Source organism: Daphnia pulicaria, chromosome 3 (assembly GCF_021234035.1).
Source record: "Daphnia pulicaria isolate SC F1-1A chromosome 3, SC_F0-13Bv2, whole genome shotgun sequence".
Taxonomy (NCBI): Eukaryota; Metazoa; Arthropoda; class Branchiopoda; order Diplostraca; family Daphniidae; genus Daphnia; species Daphnia pulicaria.
Genome location: NC_060915.1, coordinates 6577401 through 6603055, shown reverse-complemented (window position 1 = coordinate 6603055; position 25655 = coordinate 6577401). Strand labels below are relative to the sequence as shown.

The 25655-nt window shown below is 47.5% G+C and overlaps 2 protein-coding genes and 1 long non-coding RNA gene across 5 annotated transcripts; 2 read left to right on the top strand and 1 right to left on the bottom strand.

Moving 5' to 3' along the window:
- Window positions 1-793: 793 nt before the first annotated feature.
- Window positions 794-25630, top strand: LOC124328872. Of its 2 annotated transcripts, none has more exons than XM_046787700.1 (2): window positions 794-3184; window positions 24684-25630. In XM_046787700.1, exons 1-2 carry the CDS (start codon window positions 1714-1716, stop codon window positions 24890-24892), a joined length of 1680 nt encoding a protein of 559 aa, XP_046643656.1. In that variant the 5' UTR covers window positions 794-1713; the 3' UTR covers window positions 24893-25630. The 2 variants fall into 2 exon arrangements, 1 of the variants encoding a protein (XP_046643656.1); XR_006916526.1 differs by lacking the exon at window positions 794-3184 and adding an exon at window positions 10922-11079 and having other exon boundaries at window positions 24684-24769.
- On the top strand, window positions 11075-11341 carry LOC124328913. The gene is made up of 2 exons (XR_006916542.1): window positions 11075-11160; window positions 11204-11341. It is a non-coding gene; the product is annotated as an uncharacterized LOC124328913 (long non-coding RNA).
- Window positions 11206-13330, bottom strand: LOC124328873. 2 transcript variants are annotated; one of them, XM_046787701.1, is made up of 8 exons: window positions 13147-13330; window positions 13002-13073; window positions 12848-12922; window positions 12539-12776; window positions 12308-12462; window positions 12047-12248; window positions 11734-11985; window positions 11206-11672 (listed from the first exon to the last, which is right to left on the bottom strand). In XM_046787701.1, exons 1-8 carry the CDS (start codon window positions 13267-13269, stop codon window positions 11206-11208), a joined length of 1584 nt encoding a protein of 527 aa, XP_046643657.1. In that variant the 5' UTR covers window positions 13270-13330. The 2 variants fall into 2 exon arrangements, with proteins under 2 accessions (XP_046643657.1, XP_046643658.1); XM_046787702.1 differs by having other exon boundaries at window positions 12848-12910.
- Window positions 25631-25655: the final 25 nt, after the last annotated feature.

Below are 25655 nucleotides of genomic sequence, written 5' to 3'. Positions count from 1 at the left end.
TGTGTGTGGCGTCAGGCCATTGATGAGAATTTGTGTGTGATACATTGGATCGTGTCGTGATGGTTTGATGAGGACGACGACCTGCTGGGGAATTGCCACTGTGCGAGCTAGCTAGGATAATGATATACGACGACGACGACACTGGCTGACTTTATACGTCTAACCGCACGCTATAGAGTATACACGGCGGCTAGGCGGCGTTCGTCTCTCCGCGAAAATTAGAGATGCATATGAGCCAATATATATTCCACCGCATAGACCATGACTGCTGCATGTCATGTCATCCGCCAACTTGCATTTAGGTCTCGACCTATAACACACACACACACACTATATAGGATAGTAGACACGGTGTGTACCAATTGCTCTTCTTTGGCGACTTGGCCACGACAAGATCCTGCGCTAAAGCTCCTGCGCCGCACGGCCTTTTGATTCCTCCCCATCTCCTTGATATTTCCACGCTCTCGATGCGATGGTAAAGAGAAAAATCGTCAAATAGACTTGAAGAAGAAGAATGAAGAATATATAGACACGGGCGTATTATCGGATAGCCCATATCAGGCCTCTTCCGGTTCCATTCCGCGCCAAAGGGGGGGTGAGTTGGTAAAAAACACGAGATGAAGGAGAGGGGGGGGGGGGGGTTTGGCTCCCGAATATTTACTTTGTCTTGTTCTCTTTACTGCAGCAGTGCATAGTCTCTCTCTTTCTTCAAAATATAAGGCCATCGCTCTCTGTCACTCTGCGCCACCGTGTAGATCTTTCTACTGACTCTCTTTTCTGCTGGCCGCCCGTCTGTCCGTCAGCCGGGAATCTCCTTTTCAACGCCGTGATAGAATCGGCGACTATCTTCTCTCTCTCTTTCTCTTTCTCTCTCCCGATAAAAACGAACAAGAAAAGAAAGAGACTCTCTTTCCTTGAACGATTTCTCCCTTTTTTCCCCTCTCGACTACAAATATGCTGTACGGGCGATGGATGTGATCGACTACTGCAACCCTGTAAAGGCTCTCTCTGTCTATGTGTGTGTGGGGCTGATGCTGATATAAAACGTAGGCCACTATACGATTGGCACTGACTGGTTGCCAGAAAAGAAAAAAAGACCAAAAAAGAAAAACTTCTATATTTTTCTCCCTCCTTTTCTTCTTCTTCTTGCTCCTTCTTCCCTCCTTCCCTCTAACTTTCCTACCCATCAGCGGCGTCCTCTACCCTATTGGTTCCACAACCGGCAGTCGTTGCTCTGAGACGGTGGTCTCCAGTTTGAATTCTCCATCGCTGCTCGGCCGAACAGACCAGACCCGCCGAGCGTGTGCCAAACAAACTTTCATCGTTGCCTATCAAAAGACCTGCGACCGTGTACTTTCTATACACCACGGCCATCACGGCGATTATTAGACGACGGTTGACCTTTTCACTGCTGCTGCTGCTGCTGGCTGTCCATTGCACTGTTGCCCCTCCTTTCGTCATCGTCAGCTGCCGAGTGCTTCGTGAATAACAAACTCTAACTAACTAATTGGTGGATATTCCCAACAAGGCAGTGATCGGCTGCTTGATCTCCTAGGCTGCGGATATAAGACGAGCAAAATCCAATTGCCGTTTGGCCGTCGTCAGGACATCAGTGGTTGGCAATAATAATCATTTGACTGATGTGATGAAACAACTAATTGACGCTGATTGAATCGTGGCGAAAGAAGCAGAAGGAGTCAAAAGGATTGGCCGATGGAAATTGAGACTTTGCAACTAAACATGGACGATCGGGATTCGAATGAGGCAGCAGCTGCAATCCACGCCCAGGTGACAAGTGGGCAACCGACAATGACGAACGATGACGTCAACATTGTCGTCGAGGGCAAAGGCACGGCCGGGTCTTCGACGTGTTTGGCTCCGAATAGCGACGACGTGAGGTTGTTGCCAGACAACAACAAAGAGGGCGACAATGCCGACGAAGAACGTGAACTTGAGCTGCACCAGCAGCAACCGTCTCTCATCTTTGTGGGACAAAGTCACAGGCACTCGATCGACGACGGGCGGACGGTCCAACTTTTGCCGCTGGGCGAACAGCAACAACAGCCACCGCCGCCCGAGATCCTGGTGGCGTACTTATCCGGAGAGCCGGAAGCCGTTGCGGCCATCGAACTCTTGAGGGAAGCGCAGCGGATCTGGGACCAGCGGAAGCGGCCGAGCATGACGCCGTCCAGCATTTCCAGCAGCGGGCTCCAACTCCAACTGCTGGATGAGAACCAGGAGTCGCTTTCGCCTTCGATAGCGGACGACGACGGCCAGTCGGCCAAGGGCAAGGCCACAACCACCAGACGCTACAGCCACGAAGACCTGAGAATCGCCTACACCAACATTTCTGCCCAGCTGGTCGCCTCCGAGCGGATGACGGAACAAGCGGCCGAATGTTCCGACAATCATCCGGCTCCTCTTCCTCTCAAATCGCCGGCCCAACAACAACAACAGCAACAGCAGAGGAAACTGCAACAACATTATCGGCGGAGAGCGTCTGCTCAGGCCGAATCGCTGACTGGACAGGCCGTTGCTCGTTACCAGAACAAACAGTCACAGCAGCAGCTGCCCAGCAACAAGAAGAATTCCATTTCAGGGCCGGCCGTGGCCACCAGTGGGCGGAATAATAACATCAAGCGAATCAACGGGACTCCGCGGGGATCGACGGCGGGTCAGCAACTGGAATTGGAGCATCCGCAACGGGCTCGTTCCAGCCGAGGCTCAGTGGACGCCGTCAGCCAAGCCATGAACACGGCCGGCATGGCGGCCGTGAGCGGCCCGTCCTCGCGACGCAATTCGTCGCTGACGGATTCGGCGTATTTGAAAGTGATGATGGCCGATTCCGGCGGACGACGTCCCTCCAGCCACCGACTCGCCGGCGCCGCGGTAGACGCCGACACTCTGCTGCCGCTGGGCTCGGACGCCGTCAGTTTCCACCGGGAACAGCGTCGTCGGGCGTCGACGTCCAAAGCCTCGGCCATTTTCCTGCTGTCGCCGAGCGGCAAAGAAGGGGGCGGGCAACTGGTGCCGGAACCGGAGGATGAAGACGACAATTCACCAGAAGGGCGTCGTCGACGTCGTACCATTTCCGTCATCGCCACGGTGGGCGCCTTTCTGCTCGTCCTCTCCATCCTGATGGTCACCGTCACACTCCGACTGGCCACTCACATTGACGATCTCGGTAAGATTTTCACCATTGACCTGCTGCTGCTGCTGCTGCTGGTCGTCTCTCTCTCTTGTATTATGTTCGATTATGTTTCAGCGGCAGCAGTTGTACGACACACGAATCCGCATAGGAAACACGAATCAGTGGCGCGTCATTTGAATTGATTTGAATAATCTCATCTGCCTCGCCAGCCGAATAACAAATCTCGAGAGTCGAGAGTCGGGAGGAGGATGGAAACGGCTATTTTCGCCACTTTGTTGTTGGCAAAGATGTTGGGACGTCGAAGCCAAGTCAGCCCACTTTGGCGTCAAGTGTTTGGTCGCCATCGACCATCGCCGTCGCTTCTCATGCTATATAGCCTATATCGGTCGATCGCTTCTCCGCTCCTTATATTCTTCTCTCTCCCGTGCGCGATGGGGGGAGCTGGCTGTGGCCAAACACAATGGCCGGCATTTCTCTTTTTATTTTTATTTTTTTTTTTATTTTTTGTTTGGCAGTCGACACAGAACAGGAGAGCATCTTTCATTCCTTGGGCTCTTTTGGGCAGCTGCTGAGCAAATGCCGAATCGACCGGCAATTGCCCAAGCGGCCAATCTTCTCTTGCCGCGCCTCTTTTCTCTTTTTTTCCATCTCCATCGTGTAATCCGTCGTGTCTTGTTCTTTTCTCTGCCGTGACCTGGTGCCGGCCGGGGCGTCGGTGTGCGCGCTATATCTCAAATAGAATAAGCGCCGCTCCCGTTTCCCTGGCTGTGGTAGTAGTACATTCTCGTCTTATAGTCTATAGGCGCCCATCTCTCTGTGTGGCCGCCCGTCTCCTGTGCCGGCCCTGATGCGGATGTTTAAACGAATGAGAGCGCAGGGCCGGGCCGGGGAGTACACACGGAAAAGGAAAAGAATATTTTCGAAAAAGAAATCAAAAGAAAAAGAAAAATAGATTCGGGGCGGGAATACACGCGCGGAATAGAAAAGCGCCGATAACAACAGCATTCAACTGTATATAGGCAACGGTCGCCAGCCTCTACTGTACACACACACAGAGCACAGACAGACACAACAGACACTACTAGCATGGACATTTAGAAATCGTATATCTATTATTTGCCACAGCTCATTCTCTTCTGCTTCTCCGGATAACCGACGACGACGTTGTTGTTGCATAGACGTCTCCTCGGTATACAAGCTCGGATGTGTAATGCCTTTAGACAGCAGCCCATCTACTCACACGTATATAACAAACTCCGCCGGGTCCAACTCGTGTATGCTGCTATACGTAACCTATTTTTATCAATTTTATCTCTTGTTCGAGCAACTGATGCAATCACATCTAAAAAAGGACTGCTGCGAATACATACTAGATCCAAATTCGATTCCGTCTACATATCTAATGAATGCCGATTGTAATTGAAGTCGAGTAGTGCTGGCCCGCTTCAAGTGGAGAACATAATAGGAAATAGGAGGGGCCCGTGTGTACAGCAGCAGTCCGTTTTGATGGCTAGAAGAAGTTTTCGTTTGAACGGCGAGGAGAGAGATGAGACGACGAGAGTCGATCGACTGGAGCGTCGACCGGATCGAGCGCGGTAAATTGGATGAGCGACGAGCCTGAGAGACGTGGGTTGACAGGTGATTCGATTCGATCGTCGATCGAACTTGTGTCGTCCCGCATGAACGAAACTCTTTTTATTCCGTCCTCGTCATATTTATTTGGCTGGAAACAAGATAGGCCCGGCCGGAAGGATATAGCCAAGACGAAAGAAGACGTGGAAGACGAGAGAATGAAAAGGAATAAGGAAGAGGAGAGAAAAACGGGACGACGACTCGGGCGGGATAATCAATACACGCCACACACACACGCACATACACATACTACACACTCACAGGCACGGGTGTGAGCGCATATAATACGTATCCTACCGTATTGCCGGCGCTCCTTAATCAAACTACTCTAGACGTCGATGCATTTGTGTGTAGGGCATGGTCGACCCTCCCGACCGCATAGAATCACGTAATGAATTGCGGCCAAATCCTCTCAATCACAAAGCAGCGCACACCTCACTCGTCTTGAGACTTGATTGATTGTTAATTGCTCTGGAGAACAAGTCAATGCACATGGTCCCTGCATTGGATCTGACATTTGAACATGCCGCCGCCGCTGTTGAAAAAGGGGCGACCGAGCGTGAAAAGTTTGGCGGAAAAAGAAAAAAAGTGTGTGTGTCGCGCGGAACCGGAAGGAAGGAAGTCTGCCCGGTTTATCTGCTGGTGTCGAAACGTTGGCCAGACATGCAGCACGCGCTTCGTCTCTCTTTAGTCCATACCAAAAGGGATGACAGTGTCTCGGCTGTCGTCGAGTATGTGGCGGCAGCAGCACCCAGCCTATCGCGCATTCTCGCTCGTTTTATATCATCGCTCGCCTTTTTTATTTTTTTGACTCGGTCCTTTGTCGCATTTTCGCGTGAAAGGAAAAGAAAAGCCAACGAGGAATAAAAAAACAAACTAAATGTAATCCTTGCTATTCCTACTCCCGCATGCCCTGTTGGCTATACATAATCACCGCCTGTCAAAAAGCGTTACACACACACACACACACACAAAAAAGCCGATGAAAGAGAGACCGTGGCACAGCATCGGAGAGAAAAAGGCAATCTCTTATCCGAAATGGCGTGCAGAACAAACCAAAACGAAAAGAAAAGAAGCAAATCTAAAAAAAAAACATTATTTTGTGGGCTGGTATATTTATGTATACGCTCTTGCGGCGCTGTCTAGAACGAAATATGGAAAGCCGCCCTTGATATATACATGTCGGATTTACCAACAAACCCATGTGTATACCGGCATACGGCGACGTCTGCTCCCCGGTGGTAATACATCCCTCTCGATAATTCCACTTTTACCTCTCACGCACGCACTAGCAATTGCTGCCGCCGCCTTTGTTCTGATATTTATTTCGAGACACGCGGAGAGCATCAATTCTTTTCCTTTTCCTCGTTATCAGCAGTTTCAGTATGGAACGAATTTTGCAAGCATTTACTATTTTCCGCATGTCTATTATTTTTCGCGTTCATCTCATACCAGCCCGGTGAGCGATGGAGTCGAGGACCCTGGCTTTTTTATCATCATTCATCCCACGCGCTGTCTCTATCCGCTCAATAATTTCAGAGTAGTTGCGTAATGATGTTGGGTTTATTGCCGAATGCTCCTGGGGAATCCCGGGTGATGAATGACGGTTGGCCGCTTAATATAGACGGGGCAATTGACTCGTCTATCTCTTCCCCCTTTTGCTTGATTTATATTGATGGAACTTGTATATATCTAGTTCATGAGGCTATAACATTTTAATGGTTCTTGGGCGCATCCATCTGGCGAATCGTGGCGATGATTTCGTTCGTCAACCAACTATTAGCGCTTGTGCTATATATATAAGACCGTGTGCGCATACTACCGTCGTAGGAGATGATGATCTCTTACTACAGTCGTTTGACATTGGGCCATACATCAAAGTGTATTGGGCCGTCGGATGGGGGCGGATCGGCACTATGTATAATTAACCTCTTAAACTTGCTTGGAAACGTCTAGCGCGTTGGAGGCGCATAGGTTTCAGGGGGTGCGGCGTTCATCCATAACGACGAAAGCACGAGAGAGTCCATATATTATTATAAATGACCGTCGGATGATGTCTTTGACACTCGAAAGGTCTGGCTCTTAAACATGTTCACAAAGGAGATGGTGGATGGCATGTCGGGGAAAAAAGAAAAGTCGGAAATGGATGAGCACTGCTCAAGTGCGCATTTCACCGAGTACCATCTATTGTAGCTAGATTATTCCATCCTGGACATATAATAATAACCAAATCAAGTACTAAGTAATAGGAAGCGAAGGGTGAAGGATGCTTCTGCTGCATCACCTCCAGCGAGACATTCCACGTGAATGAAACATCAGCGTCATCTCTTTCGTCTTGGACGAAGCTCGTCCCTCATCATCATCTCGATCCTCGATCGCCAGGCGACGTCGTTCTCCTTACATCATCCGCGCATCTCTTTTGATCTCTCAATGGAGGCCCGAGAATTCTCGTATTGAACAGCTACAGTCGATCGGATTTCAGGATCGGCATTCCGTCTACGCACCGTTGCCGTGGAGCGTTAACAAAGAGACTCGACGAATTACCCGTCAGTAATTTGAACACTTGGAACGTGATCCACTCATCTGCCGTTGGGTCTAAAATTCTTCAATCAGACCGCGCTGCCTTATTAGAAACTTTGATTAATTTTGGTGGCGTTTGATGTTCAACGACGCATCCCTGATACGCCGATATATCGTATACGTATATTTATAGTAGACCTCCCTGCGAAATAATGAACAAGTTCGAAAGTTGTTCCCTGTCCGTGACCAAGCGAAACTCTCGGACGTCTTGGAGTCGTCGTCGTTCTTTATAGGAAACGTAAATAAGTCGACGACATCCAACGGTCTCACGCACAAGAGCGCCCCGGCCAAATCAAATCCCGTCCATTTCTAGCTCTTTTGATGTTCCGTGGCCCGTCTTGTGCCGCTCGACGTGATGGTGAAATTCGGGTCGTCGTCGTCGTCGTCGTTTGTCAACATTCGTTGCGCTGAAATAGAAAGGCGACCTGGCCGTGATTCATCCGACATCAACTGCATCACGTGATTGCAGCAACTTTGATGATGACAAACAGCCGAGCGCAGTGGCTTTTGATTATATTTTCTACATGGCGGGCGACGACAGAAACACTTGACGAAGTAACTACCTAGAAATAAGACCGTCGACGTGCACAGCAGCATGTCCCTCGGTGTTTATTGAAGGGCAGGGCGCGGCGGCCAGTCGATGTACCGTAAGAGTCCAAGTGAGAAATATGCGCCATACTATACTATATATTTCTTTTTTTCTTTTTTCGACCACACAATACAGTGTGTGCAGTTGCCGATGTGTACGTGCCGGCAAAGATCTGGGAGGAAGATGGATAGGGACCGCTTCTTTTTCTATCCGCCAACATGTTTCTCTCTCTCTCTGTGCTCTGTGCTCTCGTCGTGCCCGTTTCAATTCCCACATGAGCTATAGGCTCAGCACGCAGTAGCACTTACACATGCAGCCAGCGCAGTGTGTTTCCCAGTAGTAGCACTTATACATCTTTCTCTATCTCTCTCTCTCCGTGTGCGTTTGGGGTTGGCAGCAACGCGCAAACGGGCCACACAGCAGACAACAGCCCGCGTTAGATGTATTGTAGTCTTACAGTGTAGTAGTACATCCAGCAGGCAGGATGTCTGCTGCTGGGTTTTCCTCCTGCTGCTGCGTCACACACACACACACACACTGTCAAAGCGCTAGAGGGAAAGGAGAGGAAAAGGGGGATTCGGAGAAAAGGATAAGAAAGAGCGGAGAGCAGCAGAGTGGTGATGGTAGTGATGGTTGGTGGTTGCCCAGGTGAGCTCGCTCCACGAGCGTTCAGTCGCTCTACCAGACTCGTAGGCAGTGGTCGTGTGTTTCCCTTCTTCCTTAACTGATGCATATTGACATATTCCACCCGACTCGAAGGAAACGTGCCATATCTATCGCCAATCTCGCCCGAGTCTGCTCTTGTCTCATTTGCGTGTGTGCAGTGCACAACTTCCATTGTTCGCCGTTTGTTCACCGACGGACACGTTGCTCTTGTGTAACGAAAGGGAACTGCTGTGCTTTCAATAGAGTTGACATTGTCCCTTTTCATTCTCAATCCATCCGCTCGATTTACTGATGAAGCTGCCCCCCCTGCTGTCTACTCCCTGCTGTGACTTGTTGTTGTACAAAACGAAATTACAAGAGTGGAAATAGAAGAAAGAAGACGGACAGAGTGCTGCGAGTGTGTGTGCCACCGACTATCTAGCAGCGCAACAGTTGCATTTTTATTTGTTTTCTCCATTAAGATTGGCCGGCAACACATATAGAGCAGCCGAGCCTCCAGGGGGGGTTAGGCATCAGCAAATGGGGGAGGAAAAGCCGAGCGGAAAAGTGTCGGGAGATGATTTGATTTGGTATTTGGCTTAGAGTTGCTCTTATTCTTCTCTCCTCTGTTCCGGCCTGCAATGTTGATGGCGGTAATGTTGTGTGGCTGTCTACCGGAATTACTTGTCTGTGCACACTCTGGCACTGGCAGTGAGATAACAAGAAGTGCAGGAAGAATAAAGGGGTGAGAGTCTGCGGATCTTCGTTCGACTGCTGGCTGGCTGGCTGGGTGTCGGGACGGACGACGCAAGCGCGGGACAGACGAGAAATCAATGGCCACGACTGTTGATTGGATCAGCATCAGCTCGCCCGGAATGTAATCTCCTGTTATGTGTGACCATCTTTTCTTTTTTCTGGTCCCAGTGAGTTATCGATGAGGACGAAAACAGCCGATTAAACAGGCCAACCGGAATAGCAGCAGCAGCACAAAAATATATAGTCGATCCCGCCGAGCCCAACAGGTGATTAGTGTAATCCTGATGGATGGATGAGAGAGAAAAAGATAAATGAATTGCTGTGTCATCATCATCAGCCTGCTGGAGAATGTGTGAATCAGAGCGGAATAATAAAGAGGAGATGACGGAAGTGCTGAGCTACCGGGCCAGCGGGGCCTCGGCCCACTCCATCGCCACGAGAGCTTCGGGAGCGGAGCTCATCCGGCAACTTTCTTATCACAAATTGAACCATTACTATTATCAGTCGGACGAGACGCTGAATCAGTTTGGCGGCACGACGGCCACCAAACGCAAATCGGCGACGTCAGGAGGAGGAGGAGGGGGCGCATCATCCGCCATTGTCAAACGATTTTCAGACAATCAATACGACTACCAATACCAAAAGGGCCAACATCGACCTGCAGCAGCAGGAGCGGCGGCGGGAGCAACACGGCCGCGTTTACTCCGCCAATCGACGACGACCAATTCCGAGTCGGTGACGGGCACGACGGCGACGTCGTCGTCGTCGATGGCTGCTGTCGGCGGCCAGCAAAGCGCTCACAATCGACGACGCCAATTAGCCGAAACCCGAGAGCAGCGCAGTTGGCGCTCCTGTGACGTCAATCATCACGTCGACGTCGCCGTCCCGGCATTAGGTGGAATTCATCGGCTCGGAGGATCGGGCGGCGTCCGGGCTCGCAACGACTCGGTGGGCAGGAGTGACGACATAACCACCACCTCAATCACGCCATCCTTCCTCGACCTGTCCTCCTCGGTCAATTCGATGAATCAACAGTCGGCCAAACCGTCGCCGGTCGGTAGCCACCAGGGCCAGCTGCACGTCAACAACGAAGAAGACGACGAATGCGACAATGACGACGACGACGACGCTTTTTTGGACGGGTCGACTCCCGTCCGCCAGCAGCAGCAGCAACAGGATCATCAGCAAGTGCGATACACCAAAGGAGGCGAAGCAGCAGCAACAAACGGGCAGCAGAATGATGAAGAGTACCGGGTTGTGCTGCCACCTCTAGGAGGAACCGGCACGCGATCGTTGACGGCCCGCAAGAACAACGCGGCAACATCTCCGCAAAATCTCGTCCAGCTGTCGCCGCAGCTGGCCAATGTAGCCGGACCCAAACCGATGACGGCCAAGAAGAAGAAGGTCGTCGACGATCCGGTTTCCACTGGGTCAGCCGCAGCCAACAAGAAGAAGAAGAAGAAAACAGCGAGTCAATCCAGCGCATCACCTGGAGGAGCGAAACCTCCGACATCCGTCAAAATGGCGGCCGTGTCGGCCATCACGGCTGTGGCCGTCGTGGCAGTCGGAGTGGCCGACAAATCTTCTTACCCGTCTTCCGATGAGAGCAATAATCCTCGCCGCCGTGCCCGCGGCATTGTCATCCTCACCTCCGTCTTCCTTCTCTTCACTTGTCTCTTCATGGTCGGCATTACCTTGCGATTAGCTCCTCTCATTGACGACCTCGGTAAGACATTAAATCAATCAAATTGAACACAAACTGCTAAGATGCCAACTCAAAGATTAGATTTCCAAAACAGCGTCATAGGTTATTTCATTACAATTACGTGGATGATTCGATACTTGAATAGAATTAAGAAAGTGGGAAAATGTCTTCTTCCAGGAGCCATCCGGTAAAGTGAAAACTGCCACCGCCGCGTAGATATACACCTGGTCCCTGTTCCACAATCTTTAACGAAATTGTGTCTCCCTTTCTTAAATCAAGCGTTGATTCAAGTGAAAATGTTTCAAATTGAGACGCACTGATTTCATCCGAAAAACAAAAACCGACATATTCACTGTTTTTATACAAATTGATTCGGAGGAAAATCCAAGTCGAAGATGCTGGAAAACCAGCCTTTCCCGAGACGGAGAAGAAGTATTTCCCTGGTTTAGGTGCCGTGAAAATTCCTGTTTGTAAATTCATGGCTCCACCGGCGTTAAGTTTTTCGACGTCGTATGGAATTGAAGTCCCAGTTTGATTGTAATTGGCGTATCTTTGAACATAGAAGTAAACAGACGACGATTTAACATCTTCGAACCCAATCCAAGTCTGGAAACCTAGACAGTATTTGGAATCAAATAAAGTATAGTCATCTAAAAAAACAGATTCACGATTTACCTGCGTCGTTAGGCAATTTCGTAAAGTCGCAGTAAACGCTTTCGACCATTTTTGCGCCCATAATCGAATACAATCCACTCAAGGTGTGCCCGATGCGCCACAAGTCCTCGCACGATTTTGGCATTCCAGTGACGGCTACACGTCCCGAACATTCCAATTTGCCAAGCGTGTGAACACCGGATGAAGTGTTCAGTTGAGTGCGGCCGAAATTCAGCCGCGTCATGGGAACAACACTTTTATCAGTGATAATTCCTGCACATTAAAAAAGTCTAAAAGATTTCTTCGAGCGATTGTAAACTTAATTTAAACTTACCACTGTCAAATAATTGTAATGGCGCAGCAGAATCACAGTTGCATTTGTCAGTAGATTCAACGCAATTTTGATCGATGCCGCATTGGCAAGTGTGAATGTTTGTGTTGTCACCCGACCAGAAATATTTTGCATTCCCATCCTTGTCATTCCACCAGCCATAGGCGATGCCGCTGTGCTCAAACGGAGCAAAGTTGCAATCGTACTGGGTTCAAGTTAAAAGAATTAATTTAAAAAATGCTTGTGAAATGTAGCCATATATACTCTGATGGACTGGTGGCATTCATAAGACAATTCGGCCAACGCTGTCATTTGTCTTGCGGTTGCGTTGTAATTGATTGGTCTGGAATAGCATCCAGGATCGGCACAATGTCCCACATCCATCGGCGATTCACTATCGTGTGGAATGGATGTGGAACCTGGCAAAAATCACATGATTAAAATAAAACTTTAAGCAATCAAACTCGATTGAAAAACAATTTTTTAATGCCTTACCTGAAGTCATGTCGCAGTAAACATAGATGGCACCATCGCCAACGCCTATTCCGTCCGGATCAATCCAGTACATTCCGGAATTCAGTGAAGGATCCGTTTCGTGGATTTCCAGGCACGTTCTCAGAATGGCATTCTTTAAAGCTGATCGATCGTCAGCGTCAACATTAGTCGTTTCCAATCTGGAAGCCGATTTCCATATTTCGAGTTCTAGGCGACCAACTTTTTCTGATAACATTTTCTATTCAGGAAAAAATAATCAAACAGTTGCGCAACGCATTCATCAATTTTTAAAAAGGCAAAGAAACGTACGTGCTCCGCATCTCTTTTCAACAATAAGGCCTCCATTCGAGCATATTTGGCTTCCAAATCCACCTTCATTTCATTCTTTCGCAGAATTCTAATTAATTATACTAAACTTGCTTCTGAAGTATGATTAAGTAGAATGAAAGGAAATGAGACTTACATGCTTTTCAGCTTGGATTTCCAGTTGAGTAACTTTTCCCTCCATACGCTGAAGTTTCTCCTTGAACTGAATCTTTCCAATTTTAAGAATAAAATATTAGAATAAGTTTAGCTACTTTACTACATAGATGAAACTTTGCTTTTACATAGTTGACAGTCAAATGTTCCAATCGATCCTCCAAAGAAATGGTAGTACCAGTCGAACAAGTCGACCATGGCAAAAGTGAAATACAGCAAATATGGATGAATATGGCCGAGAGGCAAATCATTTTACCTTTGACTCGCTTTGAAGTGGATCCCGTTTTCCAACTGGCCGGTTTCTACAGAGCATCCATAAATTTATAGTGAAATTCATATTTAGGTTACCAAAAATATGACGCTATTACAGGTGTTGAGGTTATCTATTTCAAAAGGTATTTCGTGTGGGAATATCTTGTGGTTTCTTGGGTTTTTATTCATTCTCTTTTTAGATTTCAACACCCTTTACATGTTTGAGCAGATGCGCAAATAGTATTTGTAAAAAAAATAAGACCGATGGTGGTTTCAGTTTTTAGTGCATCGCCATCAATTGACGCGTCTCTTTGTTTGGTCATGTGAGCGAAATAGGGATAAAAGTTATTATACGTTGGTACTAACTTCTCATTGCAGCGACGAGATAACCTGATGTTGCCAAGTCAGTAATCCCCCCCAATACGCTCCTCGCGTTCACATCGTCGATGCTTTTACACGAGAAAAAAGTTTCTAATTGAACTATCCGACGGGGAGTTCTCGTCCGACAGAGTAGTTCTAATAAAATTCGTAAAATAGAAATTGAGTGCAAATGAACAAACGGTACGGGAATGAAGTAAACCACTCCAGAATTACAAGCCATGCACAAAGAAAAAGTTTATTTTATTTTATTTTTTTAACCCAACGCACGTGCTGGGCCTGTTAGGACCGTAAATTTCCCTGGCGTTCTGTCGTTCAACGTCGATTGTCACGGGAATAGTTTCTTGATCGAAAGTCGAGTTCTCTGTCTGACGCGTGACGATTAAACTTGACATTTTCAAATGCAATTCACGTTTGATGGGGACCTTGGGAATGAATTGAGTGGCAGATCATTAATTGCGCAAGCGTTGCAGGAACCTATAAAATGCTAACTCGTTTCGGGTTTACCAGGCTTAGAAGAATCACAAGTCACATCAAGGTGTTCGCTGCTGAAATTCCAGTTGCGCAATTTGAACAGTTTTGTAGCACCAATGACTTAAAGGAATCGTCGTGAATTGTAATACTGACTGCGCCTAACTTGACAGCAGTTTAGTTCGTAATTCGGTCTCGTTCGGTTTCATTTTACACTGGTGGCACGAATAGCCTTTTTTGTGACGCATGGACAGTGTCTTTCTTCCATGTCATAAGCCATGTAGGTAATGGATACACCATACACGTCTAGTTCTTGTTTATGGACGGCAGTTGTTTTTGTATACCACCTCAGGCGGCAGACATTTGAAAAAGTTGCCGAAAAAGAGGATATAAAGTTTGGTTGTCTACAGACTTCCCTTTTTTGTTCCCCAGAAAAAGAATGTCCCAACTCCGTAATAACTCTCCCGTCCCTTTTACTGTTTTTTGAAAATGCGCCGTATAATTTTCAGACTTTTGAAAATGCTGTTTTCATCATAAGCTGTCTCTTATATGCACGGCATTCGAACGACAACTTGCCAATATCTCATATAAAGTGATTCGCATCCTTATGTGAAAAAAAAGAAGACGACATCTAAATGTAGTGAAAGGAAATTCCCGTCCACATTTATTGATCGCCAGCCATAAAATCGTCGAGTGCAGTGAACGTACTTTGAGTATCATGCATTCTTTCTTGTCACCGAGTTACTTCCAGTTGTGATTTAACCACTGTTCTTATACAAAAGAATAGGGAAAAGCCGAGGGATTTCAAGGAGAATAGGCGTGCTATTTCATAGAAATCGATTGTCAATTTGTTATACTATACGTTCAGCACTTCAATTTCATACGAAATTGAGACAATGCACAAGACAATGATGTCCACGGCTCCCATCCGTGTATGTAAACCCATAGTTTCTAATTCAATTTGCACTAAGTGCCTAGATCCTTTCACCCGCTGTGTAGTCGCAGCTTTGCTTCATTTTGGCCGTTTTGATAATTTATAATCGAATACCTAGTCCGTTGACGGTGTCTCCATTCTGTTTGCTAACGTCGGATACGGGTTGGCATTTTCTAATCGTTTCTTAATGACAGCAGAGAAGTTAACTACCTGCCAATTTGTCCTGCAGTACGGCAGTTCTAATCATATCTTGGTTGCAGTTTTGACGACAAAATTGAATTAGATTTTGATGGAAATGCATGCATAAGTCTGAAGAGATTGCAGTCGATACATATGAAAAGAACACGCAAACTGGTCTCCTTGAGTCCTTTGCTCATTAGCGACGACAGCTGCACAAATGGAATCGATTTGATCATTTCAACACGTACATGACAGATACAAATTTCATCGCCGTTTGCAGATTAGTCGGGAAGTTATTCGCTCTCGACTGCGAGCACAATTTATGCAGGACCTGTCAACATTTTATGCATAAAAAATGATTTTCCTCCGTGACCTTCCCTTCGTAATCCGCACGAAAGAACTTCCTGCTATTGACACAAGGGAAAGGTCGAGGATATCAAGCGCATTTCTTTTTGGGATTCGGTTCCTTTCGTTTCCTTGAGAGGGCAAATATTTGTACGTCAAAGTCCCTAAATTGCTAAAAGGGTTGACCTTTTGTATGATATGTTGATGGTTTTATTCAAATGCTCCCGTCATCACCGCAAATTCCCCACGGAATGTCATCGCGTGCAGCAAGTAATGCGCGTTTGATCTCAAGTCACAAATGGACTGGCAAAAGCCCAGCAGCAGGTGTGTCTGATATAAATTCCCCTAAATGCTCGGCTGCTTGATTGAACAGGCATTTCTCATCAAGTCAATAACTATCATAACTATATTCCATCTGCGGGCGTCCACAGTCAATAACAGGAATACGTGCCCGTGTCTATCTCGCAGAATTCTCTCCGTCACTCCCGCGTGCACCTTCAACATTTGGAAAGGGCAAAATCGACAAAAGGGACTAAAGATTTGGATATTGACGAAAAAGATGACGTCGATACCATCCAACGAGAGAGAGAGAGAGAAAATGGAAGACTTGCATGCTTGCACGCGGGAGCGTAATCACGACGCCAATTTCCAGTCTTATCCTGCAGAGTATACTGAAGAATGGTGGGTATATGTTGACGTCGTCGTCGTCGTCGACTCGAGTTGCGAGTTTTATATGCACGTCTTCTATTATAGTCGAGACTAGACAAAGACACGGGACTATACCGACGGAGAGACAAAAGAATAGAAAGGAAAGAAGAAGAAGAAGAAAAAAAAGGATTCGATGCAGCGTGATGCAGCGGGAACTATTGAGACTATAGAGCGAAACATCCGCTATCTGCTGCGGCGCACAAACGTCGCCACTGCGCTGCTGTGTATCCTCGTGCCATCATTCGGTAAAGAGCGACGAAGGGAAAAGAAGAGGACAGCACAGACGAAGAGGGTCGATACCATTCACGAACGTCAGAAGACTCTACGAGTACACACAGGAGCAGCCACTCGTCTCCATGGCAACGACTCGGCTTATTCTTGGAAGAAAAACAATTTTGAGTTTTGCAACAAAGAAGAGATGGAAATAATGAATTGCATTGAAAAGTAGAGAATATATTATATCCGCAGCCCTGCTCGTATTTCCTCGCATTTTCGTCTCACGAACCATCTGATATTGATTCAGCTCTCGTATCTGGATCCCGTGATGAACGCGCCCGGGCTCACAGCGAATAAAGATTGGCAACAGCCATTGTTATTGTAGAAAAGGAGACTCATTAGTTTGGGTCCTACATGAAACTCTATACTCCTTGACGTCTCCCCCCCCAAAAAATAAATAAAAACTAAATAAGAGTCGCAAAGGTGCAAACTATTCGGTGTTGGCTCATGTGATTGTATTGCGACGACGTGATGTCCATCACTTCTCTAATTCGGACCTGAAGGACAACGGCCGAGTGGACGAGTCACGTGAGACGTACAGTATAGCTTCTAAATTTAAAAAAAGATTCGGGAGAAGACGCCCGCCTGCATTCTTGTCGGAATAATCTATTACTGTTGGTATAATAATAATAGGTTGCGGGATGGAAACGATGACAGAGACAAGTCAAACGTGAGATAAAACGATAAAAAAAGCTTTTATGGCGGGTATAATATGACAATCTCGTACGTATCTGAGAGACCCACTCCAGCAGCGGCCTCGGGTACGCCCGTCTCCGCAGGTTAGTTACCGGATGATGATATTATATGCCGTTGTACACAGCAGTGCTTTGCGAGTGCATCTACGTGACGGGAACAAGTCATCCGTGGTCGTGACTCGTGCCGACGTGATCTAATACAAGAGAGCTGAAACTGTGATGGCAGCCATCAGCAAATCGAACGGAGCTGCTGTGCTGCTCCTTCGCCATTTTTTCTCCATTCAACTCAAAGGGATGAAGGGGAGATGGCAAATTCACACGGGGAATAAAAGCAAAAAGGATAAAAGAAAAAGTTCCCGGATTTTTATTTTTTTTTCCACTTCTCGGGGATTTATCGATTTGATCGTTGAATTCGTCGCGGCCATGGCAGGCGACAGCGGCAACCAATCGGAGCGGGTTTACATGCTTGATCGATGTGTCACATCGGCGATAGTTGCAGAACATCTCGCACAGCTCTTCCGCTGATGACAAACGATGGACACTAAAAATACAATTGTATGCACCTTGTCCTCGGATGATGGCAGTAATGATGGTGGTTTTCTTGTCCCTTGGTATTTTCTCTCCAGTAGTATAGTTCCATCATCCGACGTGTCACAAAAGGAGGAATAACTCAAAAGCCATCACAGACATCCATCAGCAACTGATGAAAGTCATGCGACACGATGATGGAAATCCTATAGCTCAGCAGCAGGTGCTGCCAGCATTAGCATCGAGAAAACAAAGCGGAATAGACAATTTCGCCAACGGATAATAAAAGGCGAATCTGAATTGCAAAACGCAGTTCTCAGCTCGTCTTTGAAGATGAAATTTACTCTTCGCACAAAAGTTTGGTACTATATTTCCCGGGTCGTAAGACTTAAAATCGCATATTCAGTAGATACAGTGTTGTTGTTGTGTCTAAAGACGCTCTACATTATTCATCGCTCGGCAACGTAAGTTATTCCCGGCGCATGGAACACATTATAATGGACTCTTCGCTTACAACCTGATTGGCTACATTCCATTGCAATATAAAAAGAATAAGTGTGGACCGGTCCCACATGGAATTGTCTCCTCATCTTATTCGCCGATTCTTTTTTGGGTGAAAACAAGTCCGAGGGAAGAGTACTAGGACACTCAGCGCACGCCAGCTGATATTATAAGAATAGACCATGTGTGCTGCTGTTGCTGCCTGCCATCATCACTGTAATACAAGAAAGAAGAAGCGAAGAAGAAAAATAAAAAAGAATGGAAACAGAGAGGAACATCCCAGTGGGCGGTTATGTTGTTTCCGCGCGCAGCCATGGCAGGAAGCCGGTATATAGCAGAGTACAAACGTGGACAGAATGGAGAGAAGTAAGAGAGCTGGATACCAGCAAGAGCTGGATGGATAGAAAATGGATACAGGGATGGAGTAAGAGAGAGAGAAGAGAGAAAGTGGGAGGAAATAACAAGGCCTCCACATGTGTATATACTTGGTCCAGGGCGGTCCAGGGCCCCCTTTTTATAGATGAGACTTCTCGTCTGCGTGTGCTGCTGACTCTACATTGCCAACGGGGGGAGGTGGTGGTGAAGGAAAGAGGAGGATAGAAGGAAGGAGGAGTCGCTCAGTTGAGCGGCGGCTTCCGATGAGTACGCACGCAGATTTCGTTACTCCTCTGTGCACCTCGTCACTTGTTCTATTCGATTCGCCTTTGTTCTTCGTGTCGGGCGGCTGGAATTAAAAACAATTCCGTTTGACACAATTTATCGCGCGGGAGCCATTCGTATTGATGTCCGGCCGTTATTTGATCCGCTTGACTCCTCCTTCCCCGCCGCCGCCGCCGCCGTCTACGAGCGTCCACCAGTACAACATCCAACAGCAACAGCGGCCGAGTGATTTGTTATCGTCATTGCAATCGCTGCGGACTGGCTTCGCGGCTGGCCAACACGTCGACCAGACAGCGGCAATAACTTGTAACAGCGCTGCTGCTGCTGCTGGTAGTGCTGTCCTTTCTTCTTCATCCGGCCCGGCTCAAGACTCGTGGACTCTGCGACTCGATTGTTGTCAAGAGCCTGGGATCAGCTGGGATGCAGGTGCTGGTTCTGCTCACGCCACGACACCTTCAGGTGCTGTTGCCAATGCTGCTGCCCTGCCTCTGGCGAGATCGTCGTTTTACTTGCCGACCGATCGGCTTCTTATCCAGTCGGTCAAGTGGTTCACGTTGGGCCGTTGCCTCTTGGGATTGATGCAAGGAGCCACCCATAGTCTCATTCTCGGCTCCTTTTTCTCGTCGTCGGCCCAGACCGGACGCAACTTATTGGCCTACCCGAGCGACGCTCACAGTCAGACGCGCTTGATGGTGGCCGCTTGCGTCACCGTTCGAGTCTTATCATCGCTGGATTGGTCCTCCCTGCCCGTCAGTTTGGCGTTGACCCCAACTCCTCGAGTGGAATTGCAGTGCTGCGACGAATGACTTTATCGCTCCTCCTCTAAATAACTTAGTGATAGTAGACGGACGGAGGAGGGGGGGGGGACTTCTTTTTTGTTTGTTTGTTAGCTGTTGGTTATCGTCGAAAAGTTGTAGTGTGCTATCTACAGTATAGAGGAGACAGACAGGTATTCCGGCAATGGATGCAAGTGCATCGGCTGCTGCACTGATGACAAATGGACAAGCGCATCAGCAGGACTCATCGTCACGTCAGAATATTAACAGCAGGGAGATGAACGATTTGGCTTCCGATTGTAACCAATGGGGTCGTTACAACGTCCATTACCTGGAGCCGGAAGGTGAGCGGATGACGAGTGGGGGTGGCAGTGGCAACAGCATCAACCATGCCGGTGCGGCCCCTCCATCTCCTTGCCCCGGTGGCATCAGCCTCAGTGATAATAATAAACGTCATCATTCGGCGGGGCTGCGACCCAAAGTGTCGACGTCGAACGAGGCCCAGGGCGGAAATGGGGCCACAACGCGCAGCATCAAACGGCACGGAAGCGACGCCGGAACGCGGAACAAGGGCATGAAAAACCGGAACCGCGTCAGTCGGCGACAATCGGAAGGACCCAACGGTTCGGTCGCTGCGGCTCGATCCAAAATGCAACAACCTCAGTGTCAGCTAAACTCAGCAGCATCGTCTGGCCAACATTCCGGCAGTGGTTCCAGCGGAGGCGGAATCATTCGACTGGGCTCGAGCACAAGTTGCCTGGAGCCTTGTTTGCGTCTCTCCATCATCCACAGACACGAAAGCGATTTGCGCAAGAAACGGGTGGCCTTCAGTGACGCTCCGGTCGTCGTGTGGAACGATCCGCCAGTGATCCTCTTCTCACCTCCGCCCACCACCAACCGACAATCTGTAACGTCGTCGTCGTCTGCCGGGCAGCTGGCCTCCTATCATCGAAGACACTCGTACCCCAGCAACAGCTTATTGGCTGGCGGATCCGATGGCGATTCCGGCGGATTCAAAGACAGTGCTGGCGCTGGCGACGAGTATCAACACCAGGGCGGAAGCGGCGGAGGAGGAGACGAAGTGTTGACGCCCAAAGAACGTCGCCGGAGGAAAGTGGTCATGGCCGTTGTTTGCACCACGTTCATCCTGTTAACAGCCTCCGCACTCTTTGTCCTCATCACGCTCTTCAATGCCTCCGCCATTGACGAAGCCGGTATATAGCCTACTAGGAGACGGACGCGATTATCTTCTTTTTTTCCGATTTGATTATTAGCATTATTTGGCAACATTCGGGTACAGAATTTCGTGGTGAGCGAGGAAATAACAAGTTTCTAAATATATATATACGTCGGTCGTTGCAAGGGGATTCGGTCATGGCCAACTTGGCAATCGATTGAATTTGCGAGACCCTGCAGGATAGAATTTGGGCCAAGCTCCAGCAGAGAGTGATGAGAATGATGTGGCCGAGCCGGCGGCGGCCTCCTCTTTGCCATTTAATGTTGTCTGCTGCTGATGAGAGATCAAAGAAACTGGCACTCGGGAACAAAACCGTTTGTCCCCATTTACCTTGATACTGTATGCTACTATTTAGGGAATTTAGTCAGATAACCCGCCTGGCAGTAGTAGTAGTTTCGACTATAATAATAAGTTGCTGCATTTATCATCAGCCGCGCAATTGCCGACAAGTTGAATAACGTTAATTGAACATTTCAAAGTTCCAAGCCTTTTATCTAATGTCGTGACGCGTTAGACGGGCCATCATCGTGTACTACCAACTAGTACTTGGCATCTCGAACGGTGAAAACTTGTCAGTCCTTGAAAAGAGGGTGAGGAGCGCAGCAGACTGTGCTCATCTGTGATGATGACGTCATCCTCTTGTATTATACACAAAAGTCGTTGGGGGAATAAAGTCTAAAGCGCCAAGAGGCAGAGAGCTCTGCGGGCAAATGCAGTCTGAACACAAGTACTCCTACTCCTCTCAGCTCCTGAGTCCTGCGATGCTCTTGAAGAGAAACGAAACAATAAATTGTTTATTTGTTCTGCAAAGTCTTGACCGGCTCTCTCTTTCCACTAGAGCGCAAACGTCGAAAATACTTTTTACTCCGTTCCCGTCTCCGCCGTGTAGACTAAAAATAAAACGCCCGCCAAAGTTGCCCGCGTCCTATATTCATCATATAGCCCTGCACTATATTACCAGCACACTCTGCCTGCTGCTGCTGCTATACACTGCACCACTACCGCCACTTGTATTTTTAAGGTACCTACCTATACACTACACTATACACAGTGTGTGTAGTACGTACTATATTCAAACAAATATAACTGTCGACCGCACAGCGTGCAGCAGCTCTCTATTCGCTGAAGTAATAATGTTGTTGCCGTTATTTCGGGCTGCGCGCCCATAACTCGCCTAAAGTTTCTTTTTTCGCCCCACTTTACATGATTACAAATCCATCGGCTCTCCCCCCCACACGTAGCGGAAGAGTTGTCATCATTCATGTCCGTGTTGGTTAAATTTAGTTGGCGGAGGACTTTAAGTGGACGAAAGCGCCTTGAGGATGTCGCGGAGTTTGGAAAGTTGAGCGCAATATTGATTGCCCCTTTTTGATCCCCGGCTACATAATCAAATAACTGGGCGTCCCGTCTTTTTGTCGTCGCTTTGATCAGAACTTGTTTGATTCCCCTAAACTTGCCCAATTGGTGACAAATCCAATATCAACTCTCTCTCTCTCTGTGTGTGTGTGTGTGTGTGTACAAGAATAGACGAACAAGTTTCCAGGACGAGAGATATGTATAGAATTCCTTTTTTAGACTTTTTGCTCGTATATTATTACGACTTCCGTAGAAATCCGAGCGTATTATTCTGTTAGAAAGTATTACTCTGCTCATCTATTGGTGCTGTACTGGGATGGATGAGAGGGCACCACGGAGCACCCAGTGACCGTCATCTTTTATTTGTTTGGCCGACTACCAACTTCAATTTTCTTTTCTTTTGCCGTCCCTTTTTGAGGGTTTCCGCGAACAAGATTTGACGTTGAGTCATTGATTGCACTTGACGGAAATCGAATAGAGAGGCTGCTAGTCCTGCTGCGAAACTCGACCTTTTTTCCCGCCGAGATTGCAGAAATGCGGCCACACTCGACGGCGGCCAAAGAAATGGCCAGGCTATAACGTAGCGTGAGCCTTTTTTTCTCGTCCGTGATTGGAAAATCGGAAGATGGACGCGGATGTGTCGTCTCGTTCTTTTTTCCTGGATTTTCCCGACCTGCACGACGACGGATATGATGTTCGATCGAATTGAATTGAATGTTATATGTGTACCACGGCTTCTTTTCTTGATCAAGAATATCGATCCAAGCTGGAAAAAAAATAAAATAATGATTTCCAGTTATTTCTTTATAACGAAGACGTGATGACTTTCAATCGACCGGATCTAATAATTGTAGTGCGGCGACTCTGCCAGTCCCGCTCGATGATGTATTTCAATCAGCGGGAATCCGAATCGCATCATTACCCGAAGAAGAAAATAAAAATCGACGCCGCCGCCGCCCCCGGAGCGTCGGCAACTTGCGTGCGTGCTGTCAGCTGCTGGCGGATTCGGTTTCACCTTCTCATAGCAGACACATCCCACTCGCGTCTAAACCCATCGGCATATTTACGGAGACTGATGGAAGACATATGCGGCACACGTGCCCAGCACACGACGCCGGCCAAACTCTTTCAACGGCTGACAATGATTCGATCCCGTTCATCTTTCTTTCGTGCTGATTTTTCGGCTTTCTTTTTCTCACGCTTCATTCAGAGATGATAAACTTGCGTCACGTATAGAATCAGGGCCATATTTTTAGCATTTCTCAGCGACGTCAATGCTGGCATTTTGCGTATGAAATATCTTTGCAGCGAAGCCAAGTGACGACGACGACCTACACAATTTCGGTCGTCCTTCACGCGGACCCGTGACCGGGTCATGATGAATGGCGTCCAGTAACTAAGGAGATTCCTGGAATCGGAAATTCCTCCGCATTTCCATTGCTAGGCACTCAATTAGGAAAGCCAGTACACTGTGTATATCCATCATCCAATGAAAAATGGCATTCTGGGATCGTCCACGGCTGAGATTCTTTTCCAATCCTGTGGGTTTCGCGCGTGACACAAGTCGTGCGGAATGATATAGACTCGGCTGGATCGGATCAGACGCACTGGACCGAACCGGACCGTACATGTGTGTTCAAACGGTGCGGCCCGATCCCAGAATAGAGCAGCTGTTTGTTCTCAACCGAGGACACACTATATATGCAGTCGAGTCTCGATGTGGAACCGACACAGGCGAAATGCACCGGACGAGATGCTGGTGAACCTTGAATTATATACACATGTTCCTCTGCTGTTTAGTTTAGGAATTGCTCTGCCGAGAATTACTGCCCCCCGAGCGATATTATGACAATAAAACAATGTAAGATTCAACAATGCCGTTCATCAATGACAAAGCTTTGATTCGATTATTTCTATTGAATGTTCGTCATCAGTCATTTACGGCTGGCATCGTCCACAAGTTTCTTTCGTATGTAGCCCACGTATATCGACGGTCATTGCCGTAGCGAATGCTTTCTCTCTTATCATGCTGGCGACTACCGTCTTCCATCTGATGTGTGGAATGGAGTGTTGTACATGGGATTATTGTACACAAACAGTTGCCATGTGGAATTGCCTGGTACGGAGACTGTCTGGTCGTGGCGTATATACATCTATCGGTCATCGACTTCTGCTTGTAGTCCTTCCGTCCTTCCTTCCCAGCGGAAATGTATGTAGCACCGGGCCAACTGCCAAATTCAAAGGAGGAGACTATGTTGACTGTTAGTTATATGAATAGACGGCGTAAATATTTTGCAATTGCTGACTCTGAATCATTAATTTCCTATTTTCTATTTTATTTTTTCTCTCTCTTTTCTCCTTTTTGTAGTGCGCAAGGAAAATGAACTGCAGACGATCACTTCCATTTCCAGCAACGGGGACATGAACAGCACAACCGGCAGCACCGGTTTATTGTCTCAACAGTCGACCAGCCAATTGGGGACGATTCTAAATGCAACAACGACGGCGATACCCGGCATCATCATCGGCACCCTCACAGCAGCAGCAGCCAACAGTTCGACGATGAATTCGATATAATTCCGTCTAGCTATCCGCCTGCCATAGATTCGAAAAATAAAAAAAGGAAGAAATGAATTCGTCCATCGCCGCCAACAACCTCTTCTCCTCCCACCAAGAAAATTAAAAAAAGAGAAAAGTCCACCACTGTTACCAGTTGTCGTCGTCTCGTCAAACTGATTTACAAATAATTGAATTATCAAAACAAACAATGAACTGAAACCAATTGTAGCTATGATTAATTATGACTGTTACTTGATTACGTAAAAGATAAAATTTGAACGCGAGTGAGAACAACAGCAGCTTACACCGTATATATTCTTCGTCTCAATTTGTTCTCTTCCAATATAATATGCTGTTCATTAAAAAAAAAAGGAAAATTGGAAATTGTATTTGTCGTCTAATGGATCCCAGCTCCCCGAAAATTCCTTTCCCTTTATCTCTTCTCTGTCTTCTTCTCGTTCCCCTTTCCATCATCCATCGTACACCCATCCACCGCTGACTATTTACATGTTTTTGTTTCAAAAAATGAGTAAGAGCGAAAGAAGAAGAGGGATATCATTCGGTGCTGCCCACAGGAATAAACGGGGCGCCTGCGATGATTGCAGCTCGAGCATTCAGAGATTTCTGGGTAGAAGAAAAGAATGAAAAGATTCGATGAAGAAACAACATCGTTATTCGTTTGTCGCAGACCTTGTTTGTATAACCTAGTCGTTGCTGACGTTGTTTATTTGTAAAATATAAACCATTTTACCCCCAGTCCATGTTAAAAGAACTGAAGCGA

Coding starts and splice junctions, on each gene's coding strand:
- LOC124328872 (XM_046787700.1), top strand. CDS start 1,714: ATGGAAATTGAGACTTTGCAACTAAACATGGACGATCGGGATTCGAAT. Junction 3,185..24,683: donor CACTCACATTGACGATCTCG/GTAAGATTTTCA, acceptor TCCTTTTTGTAG/TGCGCAAGGAAAATGAACTG.
- LOC124328873 (XM_046787701.1), bottom strand. CDS start 13,269: ATGATTTGCCTCTCGGCCATATTCATCCATATTTGCTGTATTTCACTT. Junction 12,777..12,847: donor TGAAAAGAGATGCGGAGCAC/GTACGTTTCTTT, acceptor TTTCCTGAATAG/AAAATGTTATCAGAAAAAGT. Junction 12,249..12,307: donor AATGCCACCAGTCCATCAGA/GTATATATGGCT, acceptor ACTTGAACCCAG/TACGATTGCAACTTTGCTCC.